This window comes from Podarcis pityusensis (genome assembly GCF_964106645.2).
Source record: "Podarcis pityusensis genome assembly, chromosome: 6".
Lineage (NCBI taxonomy): Eukaryota > Metazoa > Chordata > Lepidosauria > Squamata > Lacertidae > Podarcis > Podarcis pityusensis.
The window spans coordinates 55,779,544-55,806,676 of record NC_138030.1 but is presented as its reverse complement, the minus strand read 5'-3'; the positions used below and the strand labels follow the sequence as shown (position 1 = coordinate 55,806,676).

Below are 27,133 nucleotides of genomic sequence, written 5' to 3'. Positions count from 1 at the left end.
AAAGAGATTTTTATTCAGGCAAGTACAGGGTTAGCAGGAGACACAGTGCTCAGGAGTCATGATTCAAGAGTAGGGCAAGAAGTTCAGAACTGGATGGAAGCAACAAAGATGTCCCAGCAGGTTTTCCCACCCCTCCCTCCAAACCTTTAACCATGAGGCATGGTCTGCTCACCTGCAAGACTCTCTCACACTGTGGGAATGTCAAGCTTGCAAGCGCACATTCTGTTGGGGGTGAGTGGATCTCCTCTCACCTGTGAAGGCAGTTCCTGGTTCTAGGTGACAAAGCTGCACTTTCCTGTTCAGACACCACCTGTTCATCTCCATTGGCTGATCAGAGTCCTCCTCAGCCTCCACTGAGGCTCTCTGCTCTATAGAGCATCAGAGGTCAGAGCCATCTTCCCTGCTTCCTTTTCCAAGGTGACTGACATTAAGGGTGTGGGATCCCCCATACTCCAAAACAGGGCCACACAGTTCATCTCTCACCTCTGTTTCTTTCTCCTTCTCTTTCTGGGATTGCCAATCCAAGCCCAAGCCTGACAGTGCTGTAGGGCTTATGACAAGTAAACCCAGTGAGAATTGGGCTGTAAGTCTCAAGTTTCTTCGGGAGTAAAAATCGGAGGGAGTAGCTGGTGTGACATGGCACAAATGGTATGTTTTCCATGATAGTAGGTTCCAGAGCTGTGTCCTCAGTGGCCATTCCATCTGGTTATGAAACATTTATGTCATTACGAAGAACTGGAACCTGAATATTTTTGCTTTCTCATTGCTTTTCCACCCTCTTTACATTAAAAGCCTTCAGACATGGCCTGTTTTCTTAATTTTTATACAGCACCTAGAAAAAAGTAGTAGCAGCAGTAGTGATGATGATGATGATGGTAATTAGATTTTGCAAAAGAATCTTGGAACATACTGGGGAGTATCCAATGGTGTGGAATCTGCTTCCATTTGTGTCGTGAGACTTTCCCTTCTCTCTACTACAGCCTCCCACATGCCCCCCAGGCCTGCTCTGGAGTGTTGGGAAAACGTCAGGGCAGATTTGGGAGCGCATGAAGGCTGCAGACGAAGGAGAAATATGTAACTCCAATGCTGGATAATAATACCCACTGTAATGTGATGTATGTTTGCTCTGGAAGCATTAAATATATATATTTTTTAATTTCTCAAGAACATTGGCCTTTTACATAGAAGAGGATGCTGAAATATGTGGCACAGGCCGCTGCATTTCAAAACAGTGCAGCCATTGCTTTGCTTTGGTCTGAATGGAACAAATGTTGTCATTTTCATGGTAAAAAAAAGAGTATGTGACTTTGCATTAGCAGTTGGAAGACTTTGATGTTTTAAGCCTTGAAGTCTGAGGAAAGCTAACAGTAATAGATACTCTACTGTTTTGGCTGCTCTGGGCTGCCAGGGATGATGATTTGCTTTTACCCATTTGTTTGGGAAGCACAAGTGGACTTCATTTTCTAAGGTTAATTACAAGGTTTTTATATTAAAAAAAGTTAACTAGAAACCAGCTGCCCAGATAGTAAATTTATTTTTAGTTAAATACCAATATTGGAACATTTGTTTGGCTTGCAACTAATGAACAGGAAGGACTCTACAACGTAGCCTCCTATAACATTTCACAGATGAAAATATAGTCATACCTTGGAAGTCGAATGGAACCCATTCCGGAAGTCTGTTCAACTTCCAAAATGTTCAAAAACCAAAGCGTGGCTTCTGATCGGAAGCCCCGTCAGACGTTCGGCTTCCAAAAGAATGTTTGAAAACCGGAACACACACATCCAGGTTTCGATCGTTCAGGAGCCGATTTGTTCTGGAGTCAAGGTGTTTGAGATCCAAGGTACAACTGTAATTGTCATGGCTCAATTTCCAAGCCAAAGACCACTGCTTGAACTGCCCCACCCCAGCAATTTGGCACATTGCAGAAGTCTCTGCCCTGCTTTCTGTATGCTTTATTCATTCATTCTGCATTAGACCTGTCCTCAACCGGTTTAATAGTTGATAGGATGTTCTGAGGAAGCTAAATTCTGATGAATGTACTCAAGTAACTTGCATCCTCCACAGACAAAAATAGAGATAGTGATTTATTAGGCAGAGAGAGTAGGGAATAAGGAAGCATGGAAGCATATGATACAGTCTAGCTACCACTAGTTATCTGAAAGTCTTGCCCACTAGGGTTTCTCCTGAACTGGAAGATATCACTGGTAACTCTGACTAAAGATGACAGGAGTTAGTAGCCAATATTTTAATTTCCTGTGGAGCCATTTGAAATGATTTTTATGTTCTGTGGAGAATCAATCGTATGTACCTTCAGTGGCTAAGCACAAAAAAGAGTCTCGTGTTTTTACAGCTGAACTTAATAAACCTTAGTGTTATGAATCTGGGCTGCTACTGTTAGGAGTGCCCCACCTATTGCAGTAAGTATGTGATTATTTTAGTGCCATTCTATGCACTTTGCATAAACATCTCTTTAAAAAACAAACTATATTTGTTGGCAGTTAAATATTAAACCCAGCCTTTGGAAGTTAATATTAAACCTAGCAAGAACTGCTTAAACTCAGAACTAAATTTATATTTTAGGAAGAGGTCAGTTGGCCAGGGAGAGTGTGTTAGATCTCTCTACTTGTACTTACAAGGTGTGAATGTAAAAATAAGAAGAAAATGACATGTATGTGTCCTATTAAGAATGTAAGATGCATTTCTAGCCTGTGCAGTTCACATAAAGGAAAGTAGATAACATTTTTATTACATTTAGATTCTATATGGTGCTTTTTCTGAGTGTTTGGGTAATTCTTACAACATTCCCTCATGTATGAAAGATCTGTGGTGGAGTATAATGGTACCTGCCAATAGAATCTTAATAGTCTGTCACAGCAGACTTATCAACACACTTGGTCAGTCTTCCCCATCTTGGTGCCCTCCAGATGTTTTAGGCTATAGTTCTCACCATTCCCTGCCTGTCCACCTTCGTTTGATCCAAACAACAATACTTTGAAGTTGGTTAGGAAGAGAGTTGGTGAGTAAGCTTCATGGCTAAGGCTGTTATCCTAACCTCAGGTTCCCAGGAGTAAGCCCCATTTATGTACATAACTAGAGATACCACTCTATATCAGTAGGCTTTACTTCTGACCAGACATACCGTATTTTTCGCTCCATAGGACGCACTTTTTCCCCTCCAAAAATGAAGGGGAAATGTGTGTGCGTCCTATGGAGCGAATGCAGGCTTTCGCTGAAGCCTGGAGAGTGAGAGGCATCGGTGCGCACCAACCCCTCTCGCTCTCCAGGCTTCAGGAAGCTATCCGCAAGCCTTGCAAGCCCGGTGGGAGTTCCCGCGGGCTCACAAGGCTTGCAGGCAGCAGCCTGCAGCCCCGGCGAGTGTCCGCAAGCCTTGCGCGCCCGGCAGGAGGTCCCGCCGAGCGCGCGAGGCTTGGGGCGGCAGCCTGTCGCCCGAAGCACGGGGAGCCCTCCGGAGGGCTCCCCGTGCTTTGGGCGAGTGTCTGCAAGCCTCGCGCGCCCGGCGGGAGGTCCCGCCGAGCGCGCAATGCTTGGGGCGGCAGCCTGTCGCCCGAAGCACGGGGAGCCCTCCGGAGGGCTCCCCGTGCTTCGGGCGAGTGTTTGCAAGCCTCGCGCGCCCGGCGGGAGGTCCCGCCGAGCGCGCAAGGCTTGGGGCGGCAGCCTGTCGCCCGAAGCACGGGGAGCCCTCCGGAGGGCTCCCCGTGCTTCGGGCGAGTGTTTGCAAGCCTCGCGCGCCCGGCAGAAGGTCCCGCCGAGCGCGCAAGGCTTGGGGCGGCAGCCTGTCGCCCGAAGCACGGGGAGCCCTCCGGAGGGCTCCCCGTGCTTCGGGCGAGTGTCTGCAAGCCTCGCGCGCCCGGCAGAAGGTCCCGCCGAGCGCGCAAGGCTTGGGGCGGTAGCCTGCAGCCCGAAGCACGTGAGGCTTGGGGCGGCAGCCGCGGGGGGGGATAATTTTTTAAATTCATTTCCCCCCCCCAAAAAACGAGGTGCGTCCTATGGGCCGGTGCGTCCTATAGAACGAAAAATACGGTAGTTAAGATTGCACTACAAGTGGGGATTTGTAGCTGGTTCTTCCCAATTGTAGTCTGAGCACTCTAAGTGCTCTGTTAAACTGGCTTTCAGTGTACTATCCTGACTCTACTTTTACTCTGATTGGATGGCGACTTTGGACGGAATTGTCTGGGGGCCTCTTACTAAAGGACTGAACCTAGAGCACAGCTGGAAAATTACTTCCTGTAGTTTTATTTCATGATTACTTAGATGAAGTAAATTGCATGCTTTGAACGCTCATAAGGACTGTTATTATTTATTATTTTGAGTTTCAGGACTAGAGATTGGAACGTGAGTATCCCTCAAGGAACAGAGACCACATAACATTGGAGATTTTAGTTGGGCTTCGTTTTGACCTGGACTGTGTTCCTCTCTGTCCATGCTAGCCATGTGCTTCTTCGTCTCTATTCAACACAGGGAGGAAAGGGCCACTGCAGGATGAGAAGTATCCTGTGTATTGTATGGGTTGGATGGTCTCCCCAAAAGGGCTCATGGAGTTTTGGTGCTGGAGCTTGAAGACCTAGTGTACAAAATAGTATAAAACCATCACTTTTTCAGATGCATTTTGTTGCAGAAATGTCTGTCTATCTATCTATTTGAAGCCAAGCAGAACTAGGGTAAACCAGTAGCTGGATGAACTAGGGTAAACCAGTAGCTAAGAAGCCAGCTCATACTAGCTCCAGTAGAAAACAAGCAAACTGGGTTATTTTAATTCTTTGCAGTCTGTGACTGTTCCCCACCCCCACACCTTTTAGGGTGGCTAGATGCAAAGAAAGGCATGGTGCCCACTTTTTAAGTAGTTATCTAGAATTGAGGGAACTTTTGCAGGTGCAACTTGCGCATGCGTGAAAATGCCACACCTATCAAAATATCCTCTTCTACACAACCATTGAAGGCGAGAATCCATCTTCCTTTGCCTTTGGTTGGTAGCACGAAGTAGGGAGGTAGTTTGCTGGGTGTAACCAAGAGCAACCATGGTGATACAGTGAGGAGATGCCTTCCCACCTGTCCCATTCAGCACTGGGTAAGCAGGCAGTTGCTAAGAGGATAGTGCAGGTTCCAGACACCTGTGCTTGCATAGTGCTGGCTGTGGCTCCATCACTGCCTGCTGGCTCTGAAAGATAAATGGAGGAAAATCTTGCTGTACTTTGGCCACTTGTAGTTTTGCCTAATTTACCTCCCTCACATGCTGATGCTGTTGGTCACCTTTCTCTGCCTCTGTCCTTTTCTCTTGATCTCTCCCTTTCATTTTAAAAAGAAACTCAAGCAAAGAAAATTGTGATGTCTCTGCTGTGATCCACCTTAGGCTCAATATTCCACACACACACAAGGTCAAATTACTGAGGCAGTACCATTGTGTGAATGCTGCCATATGTCTATAAATTACAATAATTTGCTGTAAATGTTAGCAACTCTGCTCCACCATTGTTTGCTTGGTATCTACTTATTTAGATTGAATAACAGATATATGGTGAATGCTTATAATCCTCTGAAGAACATTGAGATGTTCTAAATAATAATGGTGATTTACTGGAACAATGTAAGGTTGCTTGTTAGTTATATTAAAATAGATAGCATAGCCTGCCGTGATACTTTTGGTAGGACACACACATCCTCCCTCTGCACTTCAAGATGCAGATTGATCAGTTAGCAAATGCTGGAACATTTAAGTTTTATTTAAACAAGCTTTCTCATTTAATTTTGTGGATATACTAAATGCTCCATGCTTTTCTTTTTCTGCAGGCAGCTATAAATGGTGTTATACCACAGGAAAATGGGATTTTACAAAGGTAGGTGGCAAACTTTCTCACTATTAGTCCTTCTAGCATATGGAACAAATCATTTATATTGTTAGTGAGCTGCTGTTGGCACCAGTCGTTCCTGTATCTTGCTGTAGCTTTCAAATGTTAAAATTTCTAGGTTGGAAGAACTTAATAAATAGTGGACCAATTTTTCTTTTTTCCTCCTGCTTACCAATACTTTTTATTTTTGTGTCCTGTCTTTTTATGTTGTAAGCCTGTGAGCAGAGACTATCTCACTGCTAAAACTTTAAAATCTGCAACTTTTTATTGCTCAGCTTATGAAATTCTTTTGCTCTGATCCAGCAGGGGCAATCTGTAAACCAGGGGGAAAGCTGAATTTGAATCATCTTTTAGGTACAGTGGTACCTCGGGTTAAGTACTTAATTCGTTCCAGAGGTCCGTTCTTAACCTGAAACTGTTCTTAACCTGAAGCACCACTTTAGCTAATGGGGCCTCCTGCTGCTGCCGTGCCACTGGAGCACGATTTCTGTTCTCATCCTGAAGCAAAGTTCTTAACCCGAGGTATTATTTCTGGGTTATCGGAGTCTGTAACCTGAAGTGTATGTAACCCAAGGTACCACTGTACTTTGTGTGTAAAAAGGTGCTGTACGGAGGGAAACAAATCCCCTTCTTCCAGACGTGGGGCTACTTGCATTGTGCTTCTATATCGGCACCCTGCCAAACAGATAGGTCAGTATGGTTTGGGGAGGATAGTGGGGCTAATCCCTTCTCCTTTCCTACTTAGCTCTGAAACCTCACAGCCCTGGCCATCTGTTTAGCAGAGAAGATCTTCGCATGCAGTAATGCTCCTGCAGCCCACAAAAAATCTCTGAATTGGGGCCAATACAGTTTTGCATGGAAATGTATACACCTAAACACAGCACATCCATTGTTCATCTTAGCTTTGAAACGGCCCATGGCTTTAGTGTTGAGAATTGCTCTTTGTTCTCCCTGATGAGCGAGAAGGAAAAGAGGCCTCTGTATAAGAGAGAATCATAGTGCTCTATTTGTTTGTTGACCCACCCACCCTGTGCGACACACATACAATTTGGGATGCAGAACGATAGGAATTACCCTACTGGACCATTGAGATGACAAATGTTCTAAGGCTGAAGCAGTGCAGATGTGTAAGCAACCACTCACAGCACAGTTCAAGCTGGCAACATCTGAGTTTGTTAACATTTTATGCTTTTATTTTGCACTGAAGCTTTGGGACATTTGAAACATTATACAAAAGGTCAGCATGAACTTCCCTTCTTTTTTTAAAAAAAGAAGGGACATGAGAAGGGACAAATTTTCAGCTGCCGGCTTATAAATATAAAGCTTCTTAATTTAGACATCAAGGCTTGATCATAACTAACTACCGTATTTTTCGCTCTATAACACGCACCAGACCATAACACACACGTAGTTTTTAGAGGAGGAAAACAAGAAAAAAAATATTCTAAATGAAATAGTGGATATATGATTTTTGTGGTTCATGCTGTGGCCACAGACATGTGATCTGACAGTGAGTTTGGAGTAGCCCAATGCAAAAATCCTGAGGATCCATGTGGATCCATGCTTTGTAACCATGGAGGAGGGAAGGAAGGGGAACCATGGATCCTCTGCTCACGACTGCAGCAGATCCCCCCCGCCACCCGCAGGCATTCGCTCCATAACACGCACAGACATTTCCCTTTACTTTCTAGGAGGAAAAAAGTGAGTGTAATGGTGCAAAAAATACGGTACTTAGAATTTCCACTGAAATGTTGTCTACTTAAAACGCTCTCCCACGTCTGTGGCAACGCTCACAGTATTTTTTATAACTAAGAATAGAAAGAAAAGGTAACAGAACACTGTATTTTGGTAGAGCTACTAATATAACTCCCTGATTAGATGTTTGTCTAAATAGAAACACTTTATATCGATCTGTTCAGTAGTTGTTTTTATATATTTATACATGCTTTCAAGGGAAGGGGGTTCCAAAGCTGGGGAGAAATGTATATGCCCATACTACTGTCTTCTTTTCAGCAAGAGTTGAATCAAAGACTGCTTTCAAACACATCGGGATCATAATATGACATAGCAAATATATGGCAGGCCTAAGTCATCTAGGGCTTTCCAGAACTGATTTGTGCTGGGTGGGCGGGACAGGAAGCCAATGCAGTCCCCAGGGCACTGGTCTAATATGCTTCTGGTGACCCTTGCAAAATGGGTTGTCATGTTCCATATTGGCTGCAGTCTCCTGATATTCTTTAGCATAAGATACTGTGAGTGAGCATACGGAGCTCACTCTAGATGTTTAACCTGCTAACCTGCTAAAAGAGACCTATGCATTTTTATTAATGTGCAGTACCTAGTATCCTTCAACTGCATTTGTAATTAATCTATGAGGAGATGCAGAATATTTTAAATGTGTAGTAGTAAAACCCTGCAAGTCGTGCCCAGGTGAAGCTGCAAGGTCTGGGATAGCACATCAAAAGAACCATTGTCTGTGTTTGCATGTATCAATAAGTCAGGGTTTCTGACTTGTGGCTTAACATGAATGGTAGCGCTGGTTCATGGTGCCCACATGCTGCTTTTTCATTCTTACCCTGACATGAATGGGATGAAAAAAACAGGAAGCCTTGGCTTCCCATCATGTCTGAGCTAGAGAGCATAGTTTTTCGCTGCCTAACAAACCATGATCTATTAGCTATTGACAAACCATCGTTTAAGATTGGGTAGTGATTGTGGCTTATTAGGGAGTAACCAACCATGATATCTGGTTCAGACATAATGGGAAAGCAGGTTCATTTGCATATGTTACTCACACACAAGAGAATAACAAAGTGGGAGTGTTGCACCCATATGCTGCTTATCCATGTCAAATCACAATAAGCCAGAAATCCTGCCTTATCTTTACACGTGTTAGTTTTTGTAGTAGGGTTTCACCCTTTATCTTTAGAGTGAGTTTTGCTGAATCACTCATGGGATATCTTGGGCAGGAGGAATTGTTCAGTCACCAATTGTAGTGAAGAAGTCTGGCAAATATAGTATTTCATAAACATTTAGCTTTAATATTTTAAAGATGACTGCAAAAAGTAGGGCCGACCAAGTGAGTGCTGGTTGTAAAGGTGGTTTTTCATCCCTTTTATAGCTGGAATGGTACCTTAATAAAATGTATTACGTCTAAAGGCACCCAGAGTAGAAAAGGTAGTCCAAATCCTGACAACTTGATGAACTATTTCAGGATGCTGGAGGAATTCATTTCAAGCATGCCAGCTTGTGGCTAATAACTCCTAGAATCAGAATGTCTTGAACAAGAGCAACATGCATGCTACTTGAACTCTAGCTTCTGTGTCATTCCTGGTTTCAATCCCAAGATATGTTCAGAGAACCCAAAAAAGTTGTTCTAACAAACTAACTGCCTGTGTTTTCTTAAAAGCCTACGTATGTATGTTTCCCTCCCCAGTGAATATAGTGGAGAGACTTCACAAGGTCCAGCCTATGGTCCCGCCAGCCATCCTTCCTCCTCATCGTCAACACCTTCTTCATCTTCTGCGTTTCGCCATGTAGTGCCATCCAGACAGATAGTGGAAAGACAACCACGAATGCTTGACTTCAGGGTTGAGTACAGAGACCGAAATGTGGATGTAGTACTTGAAGACAGTTCAACTGTTGGTAAGAAAGAAAACTGTTGCAAGAAGGGACTGACAAAATTAAAATGGATGCGTGCCTAAACTACAGTGCAAGTTCATTTCTTTGAGTGGCTTGTGGGGAGAGAGAACGTTTGAAAGCACCACTTTTAAAGCCAGTGATGCTCTACCTGTTCAAGTAGGGGGAATGGGGGCCAGTTCTTTGAGTGAACAAATCAACATGACAAACAGGACATAAATTTTCTTGCTGCACAACAGTGATGGGGCCCCGGAAATGTGATAATCTCCAGGGAGAGTAGCGTCTAAGATGCGAAAGAAGTTTCTAAAATTCTTCCCTTGTTGGAGCAGCATCATTGGAGCCTTTCTTTTTTTGCAAAATAAGGGTCTCTTTTCTTTCTTTCTTTCTTTCTTTCTTTCTTTCTTTCTTTCTTTCTTAAAATTTATCATTATCTCTTTGGTACTCCTACAATCCTCAAAGATAACTAAGCAGTACCAGTTTGACTCTCAGTTAATTTACTCCCTTCTTAAGTCACTTTATATAAACTGGAAACATATGGGATTTACTAAATAATATTTCTGTGACTTGAGAATATAACTAGAGACATCCATAGTCTGTATAACCCCTTTGGCCAAATCATTTTGGAGGAGGAGAATACAATTGTTTTCGTGTTTTGTTTGTTAAGAACATCGTTCAATGATCTCTGATCATGAGGTGGCATACAAACATTTCCTTTTAAAAAATGTATTCAGATTATGATAACATATTTGGATTGTTATTATTCAATGCATAAATACACCTATAATTTTCTAATTTCTGTACATATATTAAAAGACAAATTAGTCTCTGCCTACAGTCTAATAGATGCAATACAATGGAAAAAGGAATGGGGTAGGAGAGGAAAGACAGCACTGGAGCAGCTTCTGCACTGGCCAAGGCCAGGTTTGTCTTCTTGGCCTGCTCTTCCTGGGATGCAGGGGGTGGAGCCTACCAGTGGCCCTTGGTCCCCTGACCTGTAGCAGAGGCCAGAGCATGATTTCCTTTTGGTGCTTAGTGTATTTCAAAACCATCTCTGTATTGCTTATAGTATTTGCCCCACATCAGCTAAGGTGAAGCATCTCAAAACTTTAATTGTAATATATGATCGAAGAGTGACATCTAGTGGCATGTTCTAATTACTGGTTGAGCATGTACTTGTTTGGTCAGTCTGTATTTCCCCCTCCCAGTCCCACCCCCCTTATTATGCTCAATTCTCCACCTCATTTAGCTGTTGGAACTTTTTTTTTGCGGGGGGGGGGCACACACATGATTTCATAACATCTGCTGGCTCACTATCTTTCACCTTCTTTTTGCAGATGAGAGAACAATATTCAATATGCACAACTCTCATTAGGATGGTGCCTAGAGCAACAACATTTAGTCAGTCCTAATACTTTGATAAGGTTAAAAAGGTGCCCCTGATTAATGAGGCAGCAGGTTTTTGGATTTTTGTAAGGGTCTTCAATACAAGGCTTTAATCTGAGAAAGAGGGGAGGTGGCAAGATCTGCCTTAAGAGGCATTCATGCTTGTGTGTGAAAAGGAGAAGCCTCTTCACACAGGGCAGTTGCTGCAACACATCTTAAAACAAAGCGTTGGATCCAGAGAAACACTCACAGGAAGGGTGGGTGGAAGGTGACTTTACATCCCTCTTCTCTCCACTGAGCCCCCTGAAAAGGCTTTTTTAAAGGTTGGGGTTCCTCCTCAGTGGGTTAGGGTGGTCTAGCCTAGCCTGTGATGGAGAGGGAATGGGGAATCACTGAAAATCACATTAATTCACCTTCTGCACTTGGTTTTTGGGGATCCCTCTCTTTAGCCCCTAAACCACAGTTCTCCCCCTGAGTGGAATCTTCTGATCTTCAGGAGAGGCTTTTTCAGGGCTGCTAAGAGACCCAAATCATACATTACATTCCTAGATTGATTTGGTGGGGAGGATGACTTGGTGATTTCAGCCTGTGTGTGCTGGGTTTTATTCATGTGCATCTTATTTTAAACATTACAGTTATTGTGGGGGTTGCCCAGGAGTGCCATAAGTGGAGCAGGTATGCTCAGTGGGCAGATCATGTTGGGAATCAAGCCTTTATCAGGAGAAACTGGCCACTCTCCAGGCACCCGGCTTGATCTCCTGTTGACCTCCCTGTCTGCATTCCCCAGCAGGATCCAGGCAGAGGTCGCAATAGGCGATCCTTCTCAGAGTGAGAAGAACACCCCCCCTCTTTCCTGCCCCCCCCCCAGGCAGGGGAAAGAGATAGACAGAAATGTATTTACATGCCTTTATTTCTGTCTTTGCAGCGTTACAAAAATCATGACTGCTCTCTTCAAGCTCCAGCAGTCGAGAGACAAACTCCTCCTGTACTTCCTGTACAGCTCATATTACACTCTGAGCTAATTCCGGTGCCCTCTGCACTGTGAATTGACTGTCCCTCTGTTTCCCACGGAACAGTCCCAACATTCCCATTATGTTTTGCTTTCAAGCTACCAGCTCGCGGCCGCATTGCTTCTATATCGTAACATACTCCCCCATATGAATCAATGTGCGCTGCGAGCAAAGCGTGATCCAGAGAAGAAAACAAATAGTTGTTATATATATAACACTCCCCTGTTGTTTCAGTTCCACCCTTGGAACTACCCGCCACTGGTTTCCCCAGTGTACCTCTCTGGTTGTCTGACTTCCAAGGAATGAGTGCATCTGCATTACCTTGGCTAGGGAATGTAGTGTTACGCTTAGCAACTCTCTGTTGTGTCTTTGTCTCTGACTTAGACACAGCTTCAACCTGTCTTGAGTTGTCAACAATAGTAACACATGCTACAGCTGAGTTAGCAAACTCTTTTGAATACCTCTTGGGTGGTACGCCCTTTGTAACTCTCTCGGACCTGCGTATAAGGTGCTGATCCTCTCTGCTTACTGGTTCAGTCTCAGGACTCTTTGGAGAACCAGTTCCGATAGTAAACAGTGGTTCATCCTTCACCTGTGAAGGACTATCCATTGTGTGAGATTTCCTCTCAATGACTGTGTCAACTGAGTTCTTTGAGCTATCACTGTCACTCTCAGTACCACTGTAATCAGTAAAATCATCATCATCATCATCATCAGAATTGTCCTCAGTGGGAAATGTGTGAACAATTACTCTCTCCTGTTCAGGAGCACTCTCTAGAAATTTTGTGAGAATCACCTGATCAGATTCAGACAAAATTACTCTGCAGAGACCCTTTTCATAACCCACAAAAATGCCTCTAGCATTCTTTACTCCACCTGGAGCTTCAGTCTTCACATGAGACCCAAAAACCTTAAAATGGGTAACAGAAGGTTTTCTATGGAACAGCTTCTCAAAAGGAGAACTTCCCAAATCTTTTGAAACCTTTCTCATCCAACTGTAACAAAAACACAATAACGATTCCGCCTAATACTCATGTGGCAAATGTGAACTCAGCAATTGCGCCTTCATCCCATTTTGCAATTCTTTGTTCACTTGCACACAGACACTTTTGTTCCATGCATCTGCTGAAACAGCAGTCTTGTGCCTTATCCCTTTCTTATCCAGGAAATCCTGAAAATCTTGCAAAAGAAAAACTGGCTTTTCATCTGTGAAAAGACAATCAATGTTAGCATTATGAACATTCTTAACCTTGTCACAAAACTCTTTAAACCTTTCTAAGGCTTCTTGTGGTTTCTGCAATATATGTATCCACACATAATGAGAGAAATAATCCACACACACAAGATAATATCTTGCATTGCCTCTAGATGGTGCTAGAGGACCAATCACATCAGCATACACTCGCTGAAAAGCTTTAGTCAAAATAAAAAAAATCCTTCCAGTAGCACCTTTAAGACCAACTAAGTTAGTTCTTGGTATGAGCTTTCGTGTGCAAGCACACTTCTTCAGATACACTGAAACAGAAGTTGCCAGATCCTTCTATATAGTGAGAAGGTGGGGAGGGGTGTTACTCAGAAGGGTGGTGGGAATGGGAGATAGGCAGATAGCTGGGATGAGCCTGCTGACGACTCTTAACGACTGTAATGGGTCTTACAGGAAAAGGCAAGGGGTGAGAAGGTGAGAAATGGCTTAGTCATGTATAATGGGATAAGAATCCAATGTCTTTGTTCAAACCAGGTTTCTCCATGGTTTTAAGTTTGGTAATGAGTTGCAATTCAGCAGCTTCTCTTTCCAGTCTATTTCTGAAATTCCTTTGTAGTAAAACAGCTACTTTGAGATCTTGTATAGAATGTCCTGGGAGATTAAAGTGTTCTCCTACTGGTTTCTCTGTTTTGTGATTCTTGATGTCAGATTTATGTCCATTTATTCTTTGGCGTAAGGTTTGGCCTGTTTGTCCAATATAGAGAGCTGAAGGACACTGTTGGCATTTGATGCCATACACAATGTTAGATGATGAGCAATTGAATAGTCCCGAGATGGTATGTGTGATGTTGTTGGGGCCAGTAATGGTGTTGTCCGGGTGTATGTGGCAGCAAAGTTGGCATCTGGGTTTATTGCAGGCTCTGGTGCCAGTGTCCGTGTTAAGTCTGGTTGTAGTATTATTGTGGGTTAGGAGTTGTTTAAGATTGGGTGGCTGTCTGTAGGCAATGAAAGGTCTTCCTCCCAGAGCTTGAGAAAGAGAACTGTCATTGTCCAGGAGAGGTTGTAGATCTCTGATGATGCGTTGTACTGTTTTAACTTGGGAGCTGTATGTGATGACTAGAGGTGTTCTGTTATTTTCTTTTTTGGGTCTGTCTTGCAGCAAGTTCTCTCTGGGTATAAGTCTGGCTCTGTTGATCTGTTGTCTAACTTCATCTGCTGGGTATTTTAGTTCTGAAAAGGTTTGCTGTAGATCTCTTAGGTGAGAGTCTCTGTCTGTAGAATTGGAACAGATGCGGCTGTAACGTAGTGCCTGGCTATATACAATGGACTGTTTGGTATGTTTGGGATGGTAGCTAGAGGCATGTAGATATGTTTGTCCCAGGACATTCTATACAAGATCTCAAAGTAGCTGTTTTACTACAAAGGAATTTCAGAAATAGACTGGAAAGAGAAGCTGCTGAATTGCAACTCATTACCAAACTTAAAACCATGGAGAAACCTGGTTTGAACAAAGACATTGGATTCTTATCCCATTATACATGACTAAGCCATTTCTCACCTTCTCACCCCTTGCCTTTTCCTGTAAGACCCATTACAGTCGTTAAGAGTCGTCAGCAGGCTCATCCCAGCTATCTGCCTATCTCCCATTCCCACCACCCTTCTGAGTAACACCCCTCCCCACCTTCTCACTATATAGAAGGATCTGGCAACTTCTGTTTCAGTGTATCTGAAGAAGTGTGCTTGCACACGAAAGCTCATACCAAGAACTAACTTAGTTGGTCTTAAAGGTGCTACTGGAAGGATTTTTTTTATTTTGACTATGGCAGACCAACACGGCTACCTATCTGTAACTGAAAAGCTTTAGTTACTTTCGTCGTCTTCTGGACGTTTTTCGACACACCTGCGAGAGAAATCATGTTAGAATCAGATGCATTACAATTTATGCAATCACTTTGATCAAAAGTCAACAAATACAGTCCATCTTTCTCTCTGGCAGAAAGATACAGCTCTCCATCTCTGAAGATTTTGCAGCTTTCTCTATCATAGGACAAAGTCAGTCCTTTCTTTGTGATCTGCGAAACACTCAGCAGATTGAACTTTAAATCAGGAACCAAATACACATTGTTAATAGTCAAGTTCAGACTCTCAAGATACACAGTTCCAAACCCGGTCGCTTCCAGCTCCTGACCGTTGGCTTGTTTCACAGTGAAGCTTTGCTTCTTAAACGTTGAAAACAGATCTCGCCGTGACGTCATGTGTTGCGTCGCTCCAGTGTCCAAAATAAAAGCGTTTTCCACTTCTGGTGTGGCTTTTAGTGACATCAAAGCCATAGCTGGTTCCACTTGGGACTTGGTACGATTTTTGCCTGATGCCTCAGGCTTTGCAGAGCTCCCCTTAGCTCCTTTCTGTTGACGTGGCTTCTTACAATTCCGCTGAAGATGCCCAGCCTGTCCACAATTGAAACAACGGACAACGTTCAAAGCAACAGCCTGTTCTTCACTAGCAATAGCAGTGGGGGTGTCAGAACTCCGAGCTTCTCTCCCCCTGTCTTTGACATCTATTGCAGCAAGGCGATCTTTCTCATTGAGAATCATGGCACAAATTCTCTCCGTCGTGAGATCTGCGGCAGGTAGAGAACCAAGCTGACTTGCAACCGTTTTATAAGTCCGATTAAGGCTGTTAATAATCATGAAGCAGAATATCTCTTCCTGTAGAGGGAAATTGCGTTCCGCCATCTGCTGGCGTAAGAATTTCATCTCTGTCAGATGCGCTTGTACATCTCCATCAGGCGCTAGCCTCAGATTGGTCAGTTTTTCAAAATGCAGCAACGCTGAAGAACCAGCATCTCTTTGATGTATTCTACGCAGCGTTTGCCAAATCTCACGCGCGTATTCCAAATCCTGAATATGCACGAGTTGATCATCTGAGATACACAGAATTAAGGCCATCCTGGCTCTCACATTCTGTGAATTCCAACCTGGCATTGGTGCAGCAGGGATGGGGTTATCAATCACCCCAAAAATCCTCTGATTCTGAAGCAGGGCTTTCATCTTTACAGACCATGAGGAATAATTGTCATTAGTCAGTGGAGGTGGGTAAGGTAAGCCTCCCCCCTTCCTGGCATCCATTTTGAATCCAGGCCTCAGCTCTCACTCTCGAGCCTGTAAAATTCCAAGAGTCTATTGGCTGTTTACTGCCTCACTTGGCAGCTAAACGCAGGCTGTTTTGAAAGTCCCTCCAAGAGCAGTGAGATAATAGACAAAACAAACGCTGTTTACCAGCCTCTCACAGTCCCAGCCCCTCTTCCGTTGTTGGCTAGTAACTTTCCACTTTACTGACGTTTTGTTGCTTAGCAACTGGACATTCCAGGCTTATCAAGACTCAGGTATGCGAAATATGTGGCTCTCTTTCAGTGCTGATTTCATCCAAAAGCAGACACTCAGTGAACCAAAGAATGCTTCAATTCGCGTTCACTCTCACAGCCATAAAATCACCATACCTTGAGGGAATCCGTTGCTCAGCAAAAACACCTACTCCGGTGCTCAGCCGTCCTTGTAGCTTCCATCCACCCGCTACCACATTCTTTCTTTATCTCCTTGCAGAGGATGAAGTACGATCCATCAACCTCTCTTGTTGCTTTCATGGATCAAAACCATCCTCTGCTACCAGATGTTGGGAATCAAGCCTTTATCAGGAGAAACTGGCCACTCTCCAGGCACCCGGCTTGATCTCCTGTTGACCTCCCTGTCTGCATTCCCCAGCAGGATCCAGGCAGAGGTCGCGATAGGCGAACCTTCTCAGAGTGAGAAGAACACCCCCCCTCTTTCCTGCCCCCCCCCCAGGCAGGGGAAAGAGATAGACAGAAACGTATTTACATGCCTTTATTTCTGTCTTTGCAGCATTACAAAAATCATGACTGCTCTCTTCAAGCTTCAGCAGTCGAGAGACAAACTCCTCCTGTACTTCCTGTACAGCTCATATTACACTCTGAGCTAATTCCGGTGCCCTCTGCACTGTGAATTGACTGTCCCTCTGTTTCCCACGGAACAGTCCCAACATTCCCATTATGTTTTGCTTTCAAGCTACCAGCTCGTGGCCGCATTGCTTCTGTATCGTAACAGATCAGACAAGGCATAATCTTGCCTTCCTCCCTCCACCAGTTGTAGATAGAGAGAAAGTAAAGGTGGATACTATCCAAACCAGGCCACTGCTTTGTTTCGGTATATTGCCCAACTAGTAATTAAGATGGTATATTAATCCAGTGTATCATTAGAATATTATTCCAGATAGTGGTATTTGGTTCAGTAGCTGAACTTCACAGGAGAATGTGGGTAGTGTTACTGAATCACAAACACACTAATTTACCTTTTACTTTATCTGGATAATTTTTTATATTTATTTCCCTTCCTCCCGCCGTGTAAAGTCACCACGGTTACATTGTCCTTTCTTTTTTTAAAAATGCAAAATAACAATACCTGTAACCTGGAGTGGGGGGGGGGAGAGAACCTTGAAGATGCTTCTGATATTGAGAAAACATTGAATAGACAATAGAAAACCAGGGAAACCTTTCCTTTGGATTTTGGATTAAAGAACGACCAGTCTTCCTCTTGCTTCATTGCAATATTACATGGACGTACTTATGAGATATGTGAAAAAACCAGACACTTCATTTGCACCTCTTAAATGCCACTGTAGAATCCCTTTTTTAGCTAATCTTTGTTATTATAACACCAACAGTGTTTTGGACCCCTCCATCTGCGTTGTGCTCAAGGCCCATTTTCCCATTACGTGTACGCAAACCTAGATTTGCCGTCAAGTGCACCCTCCAGTAGGCCACTCAGGTCCCCAATGAGTGTGGCTTGATGATGCACATGTTTACAACTATGTACATGTCACAGTTGTAGTATTTTGAACTAGTATTTAAAATTGTTCACCCATGTTTAGCAGCTGTTGCACAAAATGTCCGCTAGATGGAGTTATGCTACACCACCAGTGAATAAAGATGTGATTTTCATTACAGTCTGACTTGTATGACATCTACCTAATGCCACGAGACTAATAATTTTTCCACATATGATTGTGAAATGATCGCTCTTTTGGACAACGCTAAATGTAATTCTGTACGGTGAGGCAATTGCTTGCTTGTAGGGCGTTTTCAAGGAGGGCATGGGGGAACCACAAATTGGAATCGGAAAAATAATACAAAGACTGTTAAGGAGATGGTTGTTTTTCTATCTTGGTATCTTCCAAACACTGTACATTTGAAATCTGCAGTGCTGTTCACAGAGATAGATAAGATTTCTCAACTGCGGAAAGATTTTGACCCCATTGATGGCAGTAATAGGCAATGGGAAACTGTTTCTGCAGTGACACTGGAGAGGGCCAACGGTTAGTGATATAGAGAAAGGCTTTTTCATAGCTGTAGAGTTCAGTCCTGGCACCTGAGTTGTAAAGGTTTGAAGCAGGTGACCTGGGAAAAGCCATTAACAGGCACCTTGTTGTTGCTTGCCTGTGTGGCTAAATAGACCTTTAGTTCATTCCCTTGTAAAACAGCCTATTTTCCCTATAATAGGGATGGGGAACCTCTTCTTCATGGGAACCACATTTCCTCCTGGGGAGCCACTTGCCAGTGGTGGGAGGAGCTGTGTTGCTATGTTCCAACCTTGCAAAAACCAAAGGTTTATCTACACTTATACATACATCTCTCCAGCTCCTCACTCTCCTATCCAGACCAGCAAGGGGCATTTTTCACAGTTGAAAGTGCAGATTCCAGCCAGGCAAAAGATCTTGAGGAGGGCATGGAGAATGGCCAGTGTCTGGTATGGTGTCAGGAAGAGGTGTTTGGCCCAGGAAGGTGGTGCATGGTCTAGGGAGAGGTCCGAGGGCCAGATAGAAGGGTTGTATTTGGCCCCTGAACCTCAGGTTCCTCACGTCTGCTTTATAAGATGGTAAATGCGTGATAGTATTTTGATCTTAATCTTTGTGAACTTTAAACGTATACTTAAGCAGTACTTACAAGCAAAAGTACTGACTGACATATTAAAAATCAACAGGAGTTGAAGGGTTGCATGTGAACTATATATCCCGTACAACAAAAATTATGCACTTCATTGTCATTCATTGTATGCCATTTGGGTTCACTGTATCTATCTTTTCTGACATTGGAAAAAATAATAATTTTAACGCCAATAAATATTTGTGGCATAAAATGATAGTATTTGTTTTTGGCATATTTTAAGGTTTTGATAGTTATTATTGCTTTGATGATTTAGAATTTATCCTAAATAGTATTTTAACATTCTATTGATTGTTTTATGCTATTATATACACTGAGAGAAAGAGAGAGAATGTTACCTCTAGATTTGTGTCTTATTAAATTCTTCAGTAATGTTGAAACTACAGTAACAGTATGGAATGTTTGGGCTTCTCAGGCCTAGTAACTTTGCTTTTTGCCAATGTTTACTAACGATGAATGCCGAAAAACATAAATATGGACAATACTTTTGTTTTGCAGGAGAGATCAAACACATTTTAGAAAATGAGCTTCAGATTCCTTCATCAAAAATGTTGCTAAAAGGCTGGAAAACTGGAGACGTAGATGACAGTGTAAGTTCCTATATTTGTCCCAGAATCAAATGCTGGGCTTTCTGCTACACTCAAGTTAACCTACTTCATATAGTTGCTGTGAAGAAAAAATAGGAATTGGGAGAATCGTGTACACTGCCTTGAGCTCCTGGGGGTAGGAAGGTGGGATTATTCTAATAACTTGATTATTGCAGTGAAACATATTTAGGGCCAAGCTAGATATGGTGCTGAATACATCACATGCAGCTACTGGTATCTTTGGGAACTTACTTTCTGGGACTAAGAGCAAATGGGAGGGGGCAATTCTCTATTAGAACTGAAGGAAGCGATAAAGTGGGAAAATCTCTGCTCCTGTCCCAAGGTGCTGATACTTCTACCCCCACGCCACCACTGGCACACTTGTTATTTTTTTAGAAAAACACAGACATGATTGCTAATGATTCATTTATAGATAAACCAAAATGGCCCTTGCTTTGAGGTGAATGTACTTGATGCAAAATGTTTCTAATTTCCAACGTTTTTCCCCTATAGACTGTTCTAAAAACTCTACACTTGCCAAAAAACAACAGCCTCTATGTCCTAACGCCTGATTTGCCACCACCCTCCTCATCAAGTATGCCTGGGTAAGATACAATTTTTTAAAAATTTTATAAATTACTACGTTTGAGCGTAGTAAAATAGCACTCTGTGCGTGGGGTTTGCATTAACAATGTTGCCAAATCAGAATTAGACTTCCATTGCCTTTTGTTTAAAAATAATATTAATACTTTACTTTGTGCTCACTTCTCCCCATAGTAAACATTTATGTAAAGGTAAGGTAATAAATGAATGGAACGCACGTGGCGCTGTGGTCTAAACCACAGAGCCTAGGGCTTGCCAGTCAGAAGGTCGGCGGTTTAATCCCTGCGATGGGGTGAGCTCCCTTTGCTCGGTCCCTGCTTCTGCCAACCTAGCAGTTCAAAAGCACATCAAAGTGCAAGTAGATAAATAGGTACCGCTCCGGAGGGAAGGTAAATGGCATTTCCGTGTGCTGCTCTGGTTTGCCAGAAGCGGCTTAGTCATGGTGGCCACATCACCTGGAAGCTGTACGCTGGCTCCCTCAGCCAATAAAGCGAGGTGAGCGCCACAACCCCAGAGTCGTCCGTGACTGGACCTAACGGTCAGGGCTCCCTTTACCTTTACCTTTAAGGTAATAAATACTAGAAGGGAGATATTTTTTCTGTCCAATTTCTTCAAAGATAATTGTTAATAGATTTTTAAATTCTTGTTCTTGACACACTCTAATCTGGGTAATTAAAACTGGTGGGTAGGTGTTTTTGATGTGTAGAATGGATATAATATGAACAGGAATCATCCTGTAGAGTGGGAGATCAGCCAAGATTATTTTATGGTTCCTTCAAGCCATATCTATCATTTGGCAAGGTTGTTGAGCTTTCTTTTTTTGCAAAACCTCCCCAAAAATGAAGTTTTTGAGCTATTTTTAAGGAAATTCACCAAACAAATCAATACTTCTGACATAGGTTGCCATACACCTGACATTTTTACCAATTTTTGGAAATTCCACCCAGACACTATTTCCGATGGACGAATCCTGGATATATCTGGGAAATCCTGGATGTATGGCAGCCCTACGCTACATAATCTTGGGGAAAATTATTCTGAAAAAGTCATCATGGCAATTTGACATTGAAATCAGTGCTACTTACTTTGGAGTAGATATGTATAAGATTGAGCTGCACACGTTTTAGTGACTGTACACTTTAAAGTTTTTTTATTTCAGGTTTTTTATGAGACAGTTTAGAAAATCTCAAAGTTTAAAAATGTAAACAAGCAGAAACCCTTCTCATTTATCATACTAGCCAGATTTTCTGACTGATTGATGTTTGAGACTAATCTGCCATCTCCTGCTGCATTAGCTACAACAAACATTACATTTACATACCAAGCTCATATTTTGTTTTAGTGTAAATAAACTGTAATTATAGTAAATTTGGATGTCTGTTGACACGAGCTTGTATAAATTGGTATGTTTGCAATAGAAATGTTGATCATTATGTGTCATGATATTTTGTTAAAATTTAGATGTTTGAAGGGAAAAACGAATCGATATGAATAATGAATTTTTTTTGTTCTGAAATTCATGAAGAGCCTTTGTGGAGCAGAACCTAGAATAATGGAGGTAGCAAGCCATTGCCCCAATCATGCTGATTCTGAAAACATTGTTTTATTTTCAGAGACAGATTTATCTACTAAATAGCCAAAATAATTGAGATTAGATGCTATTCCCAAGCACTGAAATAGGTGAGAATTTTACAAAGTATATTAGGAACATCTGGAACTATAACATCAATATCTAAATATGCAACCCTTGAAAATAATAATACTAATAAAAAGCCAACTTAGATTTTCTGTATGTATTCCAGTTTCCTCATAATCATGATCATGCAGAAAAATTCCCTTTTGTACAGTGAAAACCATGAAAGAACACACCTGAATCAAAATATAGTTATAATGTTGGCTTACCTGCTGCCCTCCCATTTATTGTTGAACTCCAACTCACATTAGCCTTAACCTGCATTGCCAGGGATGATGGGTGTTTTATTACATCTAAAGGTAAGCTGCTTTAGTTGTAGGATAACCATGGAAAAAATAGACTGACTTACTGCTTTTTTCCTTATTTTTATCAGCAGCTGAAGTGAAATACTCTTGCTTTTTTGGGCTGCAAACCTACACCCACTTACTGTATAGCATAAGCTCCATTGAATTTGATGAGATTTACAGCACAGTTTGAATTACATAGTAATGTATGTAGTGACTGGTGTGTCAGGGAATGTGTGAGGCATTATGGAGACGGAGATGGAGTGAGCTGCTCTGGGCTTGAGGTGTAGAGAAAAACAGATATACAGTGGTACCTTGGGTTACATACGCTTCAGGTTATATACGCTTCAGGTTACAGACTCTGCTAACCCAGAAATAGTGCTTCAGGTTAAGAACTTTGCTTCAGGATGAGAACAGAAATCGTGCTCCGGCGGCGCGGCAGCAGCAGGAGGCCCCATTAGCGAAAGTGGTGCTTCAGGTTAAGAACAGTTTCAGGTTAAGTACGGACCTCCGGAATGAATTAAGTACTTAACCCGAGGTACCACTGTATCTGTAATACTGTTACAGAATCAACAACAGACAGCCACTCTGTCCACAGAGATACCATACATCTTTGGGGGAAATGAGGCTTTATGCCCTCTCTGAAAAGTTAAAAGTCCAGAGCAGCTCAGAACCCCCATGGGGAGATAATTCTGGGGCCTCAGATAAGTTACAGTAAAGGTTGCATTCCTTGGTGCAATGACCTCAACTTTGCATGTACAGACATATAATACAGGAAGTGTGCCCAATAACATAGGCAACCATTAGGCTGCATCTCCTTATACCAGCCTATTAGATACGTGGGAGTCCCAAGCTCTGAAGAGCTTTAAAGATAAAAACCACACATTGAATTGGTTCTGGAAGATAATTGGTAGCCAGTGCATTTGTTGGCTACATTGTATCCCAGCCTTTCTCACTTTGCAAAAAAGAGTTTCTGTCCCTGTCTGGTACCAACAAAAATTTCCTTTCTGAAGCTTCAAATGAAGTATTCCATTGGTTTTATCCTTTTGTTAGGATTGTGGCAGAGAGACAATCTCTCTGTGTCTGTGTCTGTCTCTCTCTCCTCTCCTCCATTGTCCAGGTTTCCAAGACTGTTTCTCATATCTGCCATTTTACATTAATTGCATGGGTACAAATACTGCCATGTCTAGTTGGGCCTTAAGTACCTGGCTTTTCCAGTGTCCATTGGGTCATACCTTGTTGTCTGAGAAGCTGAACACTTGAGTACTTCTCAAAATGTGGTTGCATGTGAATGAAGGGATGTTTACACTGCATTTCCGAAATCTTGCAGAATTCTTACTTTTAAAAATGTAAGCTTGAGTCCTTTGGGCTGCAACAGGTTTGGGCTAATGTATCAAACTCTGGATATGTAACAGAGCCATGCAGATATATATGTAGCTATCAGTGGGGTGTTCATCAGTGTCTTAGAGCAATGTCTAGATATCAAAATGATGCTTGACAGCATTGGAATGGAAAGAGAAGTAGGGGAAAGAGAGGAGATCTGGATTCCTGAAATGGAATAATCTAAGTAGAGAAACTGGCTCCCTGCTTTCCTAACAGGTGATCATATAAGCAGCAATGTATCTTTCCAGTATATGTGGAACCAAGATGTAAAGATTTAGTGCTGAGAACTGTTCATGTAATTTATCCCTTTGCCATGCATAGCTTATTATTCAAAAAGGAGATCCTTATGGAAACCTGCTTTTACATGTGCATCATTTGTGTTGGATATGATCAAAATAAGTGTCAAAATAACAGATAAGAAATGAGTGGAATTTCCCAGAAAGTACTTCCCAATTTAAAATTGTGTATGATAAACCCATTCTACTAAGACGTACATTTTTGCTTCTTCCTTGCTATAATCATGCAGAATAAATATATTAATTCTTAATATTGTTCTAAATACTTAAAACAAATATATAGTACAAGCTGGTCAAGAAGTGGTTGCTGCTTTTTTTTTTTTTTTTTTTTGCCACTCTGAAAGTATTTTAATGGGTAGTTTTATTAGAGTTAAATCAGTGATGCTCACTATGCATTCATTAGGCAAGGCACTTCCTCTAATGCTGAGTTCTCACTTGGACAAATTACAGTATAATCTAATTTGTCCTCTAACCAGCATAATACATGTTGATTTAATTAATTAAAGAAAGACCAATTATTGTCTTGCTTTACACCAGCAGAGAATCCTGGTGAAGTTGGAGGATTTATTATGGTGAACTTCAAATACATTTTGCTGGTGTAACTACTGTATACCACACTTTTCTATCCTGTGCTTTAGTGTTAGAGAATGAGCCAGTTTCCCTTCAGGCTCTTGCAGTTGTCTCCTCCACCTCCAGACCTGCCACAAGGAGGTGGTCAGAAGCTTTTCCTTTTTGGGGGGCGTAACTGCGGTTTAGTGTGTTGTTCAAAACCCCAAACAGTGGTTAATTGTAACTATGGTTAGTGGAAACAAGTCAGCTTCATAAACTGGGGCCTGAAGCTGGTTTGAATCTGTGCAAGGTGGTTCAAGACAATATAATGCACTCACCAGCATGTGTGGCCTGATCCTGAATGCTGCAGTCTTGCAGTCCATTGATGAATAAACACTTTTTGCCATTCTCATGTGCTTTATACCTGCCAAAAGGGGACATGCTGTCTAGCCCTGTAAGAAAAGAAAATGAGCCAAAGCAAGCATTAGATCAGGCACCCCCAAACTCGGCCCTCCAGATGTTTTGGGACTACAATTCCCATCATCCCTGACCATTGGTCCTGTTAGCTAGGGATGATGGGGGCTGTAGTCCCAAAACATCTGGAGGGCCAAGTTTGGGGATGCCTGCATTAGACATCTGCTGAAAATTTTTCTGTTTCAGCAAGCCTATCCAGACACATGATTTACTTACCTATATGTGTTTTAAAAGTTTTATTGATTTTATCTTTGCTTTTAATGATGGTGGTCTTATGTATGGATCTTAGTTGTTTTATCTATAATTTGATTTTCTACACCATGTGGAGAGGTAGTTGTTTGTCTTTTGGATGAAGCAGTTTATAAATGTTCTAAATATATAAATTAAGCACTGATAGTCCATACTCTGCCTTGGTGTCTAGCTTCTGGTACAGATTAACCATGTAAATGGAAATGGACCATGTACATTTGGAACCATGTACATTTGGAAATGGATAATGAAGATGCAATAGTTGAGATAAAATTATAAGCCTGAAAAGAATTCATTTCGCCAATTAGCCTGCCTTGGTAAACATCTGCAGTAACTAGTAATCTATGAAAATGGGAATGGGATTTGGTCATTTGACAGTGTTTCTTGAGATTTACTAGTAAATGCAATTGTAAATGCAAGTATTTGTAACATTTCCCACTGGTAGTGTTAGAAACTGAGATATGAAAGCTAGGAGCTAAATGGCACCTTAAAAACCTGCACAACAACTGAATGTCTAGGCGCGCTTTTTTATAGCAAAGCTGATAATGAATGATCTGCAGTTCATTTTTCACATGGTCTAACCCTTCCCCTGCCCACCCCCCAGTCTTCTTAAGAGGTCTCTTCTCCAGTCTTCAGAGAGTAGATGGAAGTGGAGACGCAGAAAAAGACCCTCTTTTCCTTCCACTCTGCAGTTTTAATCTGAAATCCTAAGTGCAGTACTGCGCCAGAGCTCAGAAACTGCTCACACTAATGAAATTCTCTGTCGCAAAATGCTCCTAGAACAATGGGAGTTTCGAACACTGCTCACTAGCGTCATGAAAAGTCTACTTTAGCAGTGATTGTTAACATCTGCCAAGTCTGCTGAAAAATATGGTCATCCATGCCCCCCCCCCCCGTGTGTGTGTTTGCACACCCACAGCCATCGGCTACAACTTGCTGTAAGGTAACATCAGAACACATTAACATCATCTTAGACAAAACTGCCAAAAAGGGATTGCGCCAAAATTAGAAATAAAATAAAGTGTTTATATATGCATATATTTATTTTCTTAAATAAAAATTATGTGTATTGTACATGTTTGTAATCAATTTATTTAGGCATCTTTTTGGAGGATATAGTTTTAACATATCAATAAATATATGTGGTTAAATATAGTTGAACACTGTGGCAATAGCAGTTGAGTTGTGAAAATTCTAAGGAGTTAAAATGTAGCCTTAAGTGCTTCAGCCACCTTAGGAGAGAAGGAGTTAACAGGTTAGCCCCCTTGGTTATTTGCTGCATGCTTCCTTGCCTTTAGGAGTAAAAAAGAAAGCGATGATAACATTGTGCCTGGGCTTGTCTCTGCTGAGTTTAGGGTACTCCTGGGGTTTTCACAGCTAAATGTAAAGCAAGCTAGAACATGCTCACTCCTGATTTTCTTGTTTTTCTTTCAACCCTTTCAGTGCCCTGCAGGAATCATTAAATCAAAACTTCATGCTGATCGTCACCCATCGAGAAGTCCAGCGGGAGTACAACCTCAACTTCTCAGGAAGCAGTACCATTCAGGAGGTGAGTTCTGTCTCACAGCTGAAGAATAAATGTAGCTCATTATAACTAATGTCAGCTTTGTTAAAGAGGGCTTATGTATTCAGGCTGCAGACTTCCTTTCGTGTTTCGTTATTAAGTTTTTAGCTTTTAATTAACTGGATGATGAAAGATTACTGTAGGTACATCAGATGGTGTGACCTACATATAAAATTTGCATTAATTTTAGCCCAAAGCAGTAGTGTATTTGTTCCATGTTGCATTTTAGTAGCAAAATGCATTGCCAGAGATGAACTAGTGTTGTCTAGTTAGGCTCCCCCTGCTTTCTTTCTTGATTATATACTACTGTGTTTTCCTGTATATTCCTTGTG

The 27,133-nt window shown here is 42.1% G+C and overlaps 1 protein-coding gene across 1 annotated transcript in view; it reads left to right on the top strand.

Annotated features, from left to right (window-relative positions):
* The window catches only part of FAF1 (Fas associated factor 1), a 171,291-nt gene that overhangs the window by 20,323 nt on the left and 123,835 nt on the right, over window positions 1-27,133 (top strand). The window contains exons 3-7 of the mRNA XM_081010831.1: window positions 5,809-5,855; window positions 9,304-9,512; window positions 19,618-19,709; window positions 20,220-20,311; window positions 26,681-26,786. Coding sequence (XP_080866957.1) covers window positions 5,809-5,855; window positions 9,304-9,512; window positions 19,618-19,709; window positions 20,220-20,311; window positions 26,681-26,786 — 546 coding nt within the window. The remainder of the gene's footprint in view (window positions 1-5,808; window positions 5,856-9,303; window positions 9,513-19,617; window positions 19,710-20,219; window positions 20,312-26,680; window positions 26,787-27,133) is intronic.